The sequence below is a fragment of the Alligator sinensis genome, unplaced genomic scaffold, assembly GCF_000455745.1.
Source record: "Alligator sinensis unplaced genomic scaffold, ASM45574v1 scaffold1322_1, whole genome shotgun sequence".
Classification (NCBI taxonomy): Eukaryota; Metazoa; Chordata; order Crocodylia; family Alligatoridae; genus Alligator; species Alligator sinensis.
The window spans coordinates 389,481-397,353 of record NW_005842116.1 but is presented as its reverse complement, the minus strand read 5'-3'; the positions used below and the strand labels follow the sequence as shown (position 1 = coordinate 397,353).

At 48.2% G+C, this 7,873-nt stretch overlaps 1 protein-coding gene across 9 annotated transcripts in view; it reads left to right on the top strand.

Annotated features, from left to right (window-relative positions):
* Nucleotides 1-1,368: 1,368 nt before the first annotated feature.
* DYRK3 (dual specificity tyrosine phosphorylation regulated kinase 3) overlaps nt 1,369-7,873 on the top strand; it is a 22,977-nt gene continuing 16,472 nt past the window's right edge. For 4 of the 9 annotated variants that reach the window (XR_003094320.1, XM_006024740.2, XM_025205443.1 and 1 more), the window contains exons 1-3: nt 1,369-1,584; nt 2,233-2,291; nt 2,611-2,726. Coding sequence is in view for 8 of the 9 variants with exons in the window: in XM_006024740.2 (XP_006024802.1) it covers nt 1,505-1,584; nt 2,233-2,291; nt 2,611-2,726 (255 nt within the window). In the remaining variant the exon portion in view is untranslated. The other 5 variants (XM_025205446.1, XM_025205447.1, XM_025205445.1 and 2 more) reach the window with 4 other exon arrangements.

Genomic DNA, 7,873 nt, shown 5'->3' with positions numbered 1-7,873 from the left:
AATTGCCCTATTATTTTAAAAAAGATCAGTAGAAACTAAGAGCAGATGTTTTCCCAGAGCGGGGCTAGAGTCTAAGCAGGGTGAAAACCCTGCACTGGTGCATCATGGCAGGCAGAGCGCAGCTGGGGTGCACCCAGCCCAGTGTTTTGTCCAGGTCCTGCTCCATCTGCAATCTGAACTCCACTCTCCACTAACACCCTGCCCACGGGGCCATCCTTCCTCTGTGCTTAGGATGTCAATATACAGGGGCAGATCCAGAGGGGTGCGGGGGTGCAGTCACACCCCCCTTTGATTTGACAACACACGGGGCACAAATAATCCAAAGACACTGTCGCGTGAGTCCTATAATCATTTGAATTAAATGATGCCACGTTTGGGGTCAGGAAGGATGGGAAGGGACTGGGACAGTTGCTTTCCTCTGTTGCACGGCCTCTCGAGCACCTATTGACAACTGTTCATGGAAGCAGGACATTGGCCACTGCTACTGGCCTGGTGGCAGGTTTGGGTGCAAGGTCTGTGCTGTGGCAGGGGGCAGGTTCGGGTGCGAGGTCTGTACTGTGCCGGGGGGCAGGTTTGGCGCAAGGTCTGTGCTGTGCCGGGTGGTAGGTTTGAGTGCGAAGTCTGCTTTGTGCCAGGGGGCAGGTTTGGGTGCAAGGTCTGCACCATGGTAGGGGGACAGGTTTGGACGTGAGGTCTCTGCTGTGGCAGGGGGCAGGTTCAGGTGCCAGGTCTATGCCGTGCTGGGCGGCAGGTTTGGGTGCAAGGTCTGCGCTGTACCGGGTGGCAGGTTTGGGTGCAAGGTCTGTGCCATGCCAGGTGGCAGGTTTGGGTGCAAGGCCTGCTCTGTGCCAGGGGGCAGGTTTGGGGGCGAGGTCTGTGCAGTGCCGGGTGGCAGGTTTGGGTGCAAGGCCTGCTCTGTGCCAGGGGGCAGGTTCGGGGGTGAGGTCTGCGCCATGCTGGGTGGCAGGTTTGGGCGCAAGGCCTGCTCTGTGTCAGGGGGCAGGTTCAGGGGCGAGGTCTGTGCCGTGCTGGGTGGCAGGTTTGGGCGCAAGTTCTGCACCGTGCCAGGGGGACAGGTTCGGACGCGAGGTCTGTGCTGTGGCAGGGGGCAGCTCCAGGTGCCAGGTCTATACCATGCCAGGTGACAGGTTCACATGCACAGTCTGCGCCTTGGTGAGCGGCAGGTTTGGGCGCCAGGTCTGCACTGCATCGGGTGCCAGTTCTGCGCCATGCCAGGGGGCATGTTCGAGATGTGTGCCATGCCATGCCGTGCCAGGCCTGCGGCTTGTCCCGGTGGCATTTCAAGGCGGTGCCGTGCAGCCGCTGCAGGCAGCAGGGTCCGGTCTGGGGATGCTGCGGGAGGAGGCCGGCTCGGGGCGGGGAAGGGAAGCAGCCGCCCGCTCTGTGTCTCTCCTCCCCCTTCCCCTCCTTCCCCCGCCGGCTCGGGCTGGGCGCAGACGCCGCCTGCCCGGGCGGGGAGCGTGTTCCCGGCAGTGTGCAGGGGATGGGGCGGCCGGGCTGCCAGCCGAGCGCCCCCGGCCATGATGCTGCTGAGCAGGAAGGTGGAGGGGCCCCTGGCCGCAGGTACCGGGATGCTCGGGGCCTTTGTCCCTCGGGCCCTGCTTCCCGGGGAGCCCCAGCTGCTCCCTTTCTGCTTGGGATCCGCTCACATTAGGGGTCCCCTAATCCGGAGTCGCTCCCCACCCCGGAAAAGCACCGCCGAGGGACCAGGACGCGGCCCAGAAGGGTCAGAGCCGCCGTGAGCCCCAAATTGGGTGGTCCAGATGTTATGCAAGGGTTTCTCGCAGAGGAGGGGGGTCCTTGCACAGCTGGGATGGAGTTGGAGGAGCTTCCCGATGCAAGACCCCCTTGGGGTGGGCAAAATGACAATGCGGCGTGCCACGAACGAGCGTGTTCGGGGCGGGGAGCGAAGGGAACCAGGCGGGTTTTTTGGCCTTGAATTGGGGATTTAAAAAAAATAATGTCATTTTCTGTTTGGCGGCTGGCGTTGCCGTCTCAGCTCCTTGGAGGGAGTGACAGAGCTGGGGGGGTTACACTTTTTAGAGCAAAGCATTCCTGGTATAAGAAACACCATCTTATTTTCATAGAAACGCAGTACTTGATGGTTTAACAAACGCTCTGGCAATATTTTGAAGGTATCTGTTGATCAGTGTTGTGAGATTGTGATGTTAATGGCTTCAGACACTTTTTTTTATTTATTTTTTTTTAAAGCGCAGTCGTGGTATTTGGCAGTTACTGGACAAACGAAAAGTCTGGTGGCTCCCCCCATGGTGTGTGTCTTTTTTTTTTTCTCTCTCTTGTCTCTCTCTTGCTGATTGGTGTTAATATCAGCAAATTTATTGAGCTTGATTGCTGCATGTCGCTTTTACAGGATAGTTTGACTGCTTGAGGATGGAAAAGGAGCCCTCTGCCTAGGATCATTCTTGTTCCTTAAAGAATAGTTTTGCATTGCAAATGATAAAAAAAAGAAGAGAATCTAAGCAAAGCCTAAAGTTTATTGAAAATGAACTGAAACTCAGCCAACTGTCTTAATTAGAAAAAAACTTCTAACTGTTGTGAATAACTGCCTTGCATATGTGATGTTTCCAGCCAGATATGGAGACGGATTGTACGATTCTTACATGAGAATAGATCAGATCAGGTACCAAGACCCCGCAAATGAAGAACACAGTCCGTCCGGACTTCCTTCACTTGGCAGATCTAACGTAAGTAATTTGCAATCTTCTGTATTTCAGGCTATGTGATAACGATATCAACTAAGTAGTTACCTACCTCACTGTATGCAATAAATAAGTAGACCTAGCATTAAAACCCTGTAACAGCTGATTAGCACGATAGCCGTTCCTAAGTAGCATAAAAAGGATAATACCCTAGTATTGTGGTCTGCATTGAATTTCCTAGACCACTCTGGCAAAAACCTAGTTTAAAATCCAGCCTTCCTCCTTTGATCAAGAAAATTAGTTTACAAACTGTCAAGACCTTCATGCCATTGCACATCACACGTTGATAAATATGGCAGTCTGTTACTCCACAGCTGTGTTGTACTGTAACGATGGCATATTTCCATTTAGTTTCTCATGTGAAAATACTTGGAAATAAGTCTCTATGGACAGCAACCAAAGGGGCTGTGTGGCTTGTACCTCCCTCCCCCCCTCCCCTCAAGTCATATAGAAATGTAAACCCCTCTGGGAGCTCTGGTATTATCCACCACTGTAATTGGTAGCAAAATAGCACTTCCTAGACTTCATATGTTTGACTTCTATTTTTATAGTGGCTGTACATTTTTGTTTTGAGCAGAAGTTTTGCATCATGAGATCCATTCCTAAGTTGTCTCAGCTGGGCTGGAGCAATCAGATTCAGCTGTGCAACAGTCTCATTGTAATACTGTCTTTAAATGCATTTTGGCTTGTGTTGCATCCTGGCCTAAGTTTTATAGTGAAGCCTCCACTCCTCAAGGCCTGTGGTTAAAAGCCAGCATGGAGAAATGGGACGGAATAAGAGGCCAATTTGGAAACAAACATGTTGTGAGGCAATATGGTTATGGCAGCTGATGCTAGCAATTCATTTGTCCTGTACCCTTCGCTAAGCAGACGGCTGTGTGCGTGCATGTGCCATTTTTTTGAGTACATGGATATGAGAGGACAGTAGTGCTCTCTTTAATTCCTTAAATGATTGGTGGTTGTGCAGTCCCGTGGCGATAGCAAGCGCTATACTTATCTCGTAATGTAGCCATACCTGAATTGAAATCAGCAGAGTGGAACTAGCAGAGCACGTGGCAAACATAACCACGTTGGTGCTTTGCTTCTGATTTGCAGCTCTTCCTTGCTCCTTTATCTGTATTTTGTCTGTATCACATGGAGGTTGTAGTGATTTGGCCCCTTTCAAAATTTTCTGGGTTGGAAGTATAAAACTTTACACTAGAGTTGGGAGACTGATACGTACAACTGGCTTTCCATCGTGTCTCGGCTGTGGACAGTAACCAGAAGCCTTTGAGGGACTAGAATTTTATTTGAGTTTGTAAAAGTGATAGTAGAAACACTTAAATGGCAAAACGTTTTGGAGACAGATTAGCTGTTTCCTCCTCATTCAAGAGTGTTTGTTTTGAGTGCGAGGAACAAGTCTAACAAAGTCTCCCTGCAGCATATCACTTGTGTTGTCAGTCAGGTTTCTTGGCTGCTAACAGCAAATTTATGGACAAAGTAAACTGTGCAGTCCCTGTATCCTAGGAGGAAGCTGTTTGAAGACAGCTGACGTGTTGCTCAGTAGTCAGTCATCTGCTTTGGATCGGAGCCTCTTGGGTTCAAGTGCAGACTGACCCATCCTGCAGTCTGCCACAGTCAGGTGGCCCCTTTGCCTAATCTGGGGACTAACATTCAATCCTCCCTCACGCCCTGCTGCCTTCGAGTCATGTTACCCTTGGGAAAAAACAGGGTTTCAGATCCAGAAAAGAAGGGGATTCATTTTGTTGAGAGGGGGCTGTCAGGAAAGGTGAACTCTGGCTTTCCTACAGACCGAAGAAGACTCCTTTATGGTTATGAGACTTTTGCTCCCTGGCGCAGCATTAGTAGGCTGAGTGTTGCTCCCATATAGCTCACATTTAGAAGCAGTGTTATGCTTGAGTCTCTTCGAGATGAAGCGTAGTTGGCATACTTCGGGGTGTTGATACTGGGACTGACTCAAGCAACGCATTTGACTTTCTGAAGATATTTAGGAAATCTGAGCCATAAGTAGCATCCATTTTGTGCAGCGTGTTTTGAAGCCGTGGTGCTCAATTCACCTACCCAGGTACAAAGGGCTGCTCTATCGGAGCTCTGCCAAGCGGGGCTGCCATGGAGATGCATTAAATCAGGCCAGATACCTGACAGACGTGCAACAATCCTTCCTCTGTTGCTAAAACGATCCGCCCTGGCGGGTGTTTTATATGCTAAACTGAATGTAAGGGAAGAGCCTTAAAATGGGATGCCTTTTGTGAACTGTGCAGTGTGCGCTGTAGCATCACGCCCCCCTGTAGCTATAATAGTATAAATTGCCAGTACACTTCAGGATAATTCACACAGTTGGTAAATGAGGGAGAATGAATATTTTTAATGAAACCTTACTGCATGTGATCATGAAAACAGCGAGAGTCTTTTTTCACAAACACCATTGTCTGGATGAAAGGGGAAATATTGGCTATTGAGTTTTTTTTATTTAAACCCTTTCCCCCTCACTAATAACACAATAAGGCATCAAAAAGATTTTTTTTATCTTTCCCCCTTTTTTTTTTCCCGCATGTCATTCAGTTGAACTCTGAGACCGACTAGTCCAGTTTCATCGTCCACTTTCTAATTCCTGAGCATTTGCACAAGCTGCTTAGGTGAATAGCACTCCGGGGTTATTTAGCCCTGTTTGATGCAGACATTTCTGTTTAGGCTTTATATGCCTCTCTATCCCCTTCTTTTCAGCTCTCAACTGTTATGGTGAAATGGCTTGCTGGTGTCCCTTGAAGTGAGTGGTGATTTTGGAGAAGAATTATACCATGCTTTGTGTAGTAATTCTAGTACTTAATCAGACTGTTGGATTAGTTTCTAATTATAACACTGTAACAGAAGGGTGTGTGGGACCCTGAGGGTCTGTGTTTTGGCATGGCTCCTGAATGCTTCTGGTGTCCAGAACAATAAAGTCAAGCTGATAATTTGTATTCTAGGGCCTCCTGATTGCTTTGTAGGAGATGGAACATGAGGCACCCACAGGGCAACATATTAGTGAGAGATGTAAATACAAGCTAGCGGATGGATTTGTCTTTGCAAGGGGTGAAGCACTGCATTAACATTTTCGTTAATCATTTTTCAGGAGTGCATTTTGGATGTGAGAGGGGAGGGAGAAAGGAGTAAGTGCGAACTGCCTGGAAATGGGAGCTCAGAGGAGCACCCAGCTGAGTGGTTCATGAGCAGAACTGCAGCTCAATCCAGGCAAGCTCAGGAAGGACCCTTGACCTTGGCTACCCAAGGGTGTGAGGAACAGTGTGCTGGACTAGGTAGCTCTGAAATGCTTCAATTTTGCACCTTCACCAAAGCACCCTGGAAAAATTCACCACGGATTTTGCATTTCTTTTAAAAAGTGTTTGAATATTTTTAGAGGAAGTTCCCGATCTTGTTTTTCAGCCTGGTTTCCAGTTATTTCTCTGTGGGAAGAGTATCCAAGGGAAGTCACACTGCAAGCAAAATACTGAACTTTTCCCAAAAGGTTTAGAGAGAGAGAGTGTGTGTGTGTGTGTGTGTGTGTGTGTGTGTGTGTGTCAAAATGTCTTCCCCTTAAAAAAGCCAAGGAAAGTTAGTGGGCTTAACCACCCACCCAGTAAAGTGTTTCAAGCGCCTGAAACTTGTATCTACAGTGGGCTCTCAAGTGGCTGCTGTTGTCCTTCCACCAAGAAACGTTTCTGACTATATCCCCAGGAAGCCTGATGAGCTTCTGAGGAACCTTTTTAAAGCCAAAAAACTGGCCAGTGCACAATGGAAGATGATGTATAATGCAGTGGCCCATAGCTTCTTGGCCCCTACAAATCCTCCCTGCCCTGAATGGTGAATTCATTTAAATAACACCAGTTCTTATATGAAGAATACCCTAACAGGCTAGCAGAGGTGAATTTTCAAGAACTGGGTTTATGGCCTTTGTCCAAATTTGGTAGTGGAAGTGGTAAATAGACCTGGCTGCATAAGATTTCCTCTCCAAAGGAAGAGACTAGGTTTTCAGACCTCTTTAAAAGAAAATGAAAAAACCCAAGCCCCCAGAACCTTGTGCCAAGTCCATTTGTAAGTTTAAAGTTTTGATCTGTTTGATGAGAAGAGCCTTTTATTCAGCCCCCACAACGTCTGTCACTCTTTATCTCAGCACTTCCCCCACAGGCTCAAAAGAAGAAAGTGTTTGCTTTAGGTTATCGTTTTTTTAGTGATTTCCTGGAAAGGTGTGTCTCTTAGCTATGCGCTGCTGGCCTTTCTGGACAGGCCCAGCCCTGGGTAACAGGACTTTGAACAGAAGATCCCAGGGGTCTGAACACCAATGATTTAAATGGCAGCTTGCATTTTTATGGTCCTGGGCCACGAAGCAAGACCTAATGGTTCAGTGCAGCACCAACCAGCTGGATCTTTACAGAAAGAGGTGTGTGTCTGGTGGCTTTTGGCTAGAATAGTCATTCCCCTTTATTTACTGACTGCGCTGAGATGGTGGGTTGTATGTAGCTAAAAGGGAATTGGGTTTTATTGCTCTGGATCTCCAGGTTTATTTATATTTTTGCTTGATTCCCAAGGAGTTATTTCAGTTCCAAGGATTGGGTTTGGCACATGTCTTACATCTTTATTTTGAGATGAAAAGACAGAATGGGAAACAGATGTTGCCGCGCTAGTCGTGACTTCTTCAGGGTTGCACAGAGGAAAGTAACACCTCTTGCCTCCTCGCAGTGTGGAGCCGTGGTGAATCGAGAAGCGGGGGATTCCTGAGGGAGGGCATGGATGTCGTAAGGGAGGAACGGTTTCCGGAGGCTCAGCGGTTGCTCATTCAGAAACTTGTAAAAAATGACAAGCCTTGACTATTTCACAATGCCGCTTTCCTACTATTTATATTTTTCTGTTGGTAGACGGGAAGCTATTTAAGCCCAAATTAACTTAGAACAGCGAGTGGGAATGGTGGTGTCTGACCTAGAGGACTGCAGAGAAGCGGATTAACGCAGGTATTCTTGATTACGCCTCCGCAATAAGGTCTTGAATACACTTGAGTAACCCTACTGGCTGGGCACGCTGGGTATTGCTCATCACCGAATCGTGCTTTGTCATTCTCCTCCTCTCATCCCTGTGTTTTCAGTCCTCCTAGTCTTTGT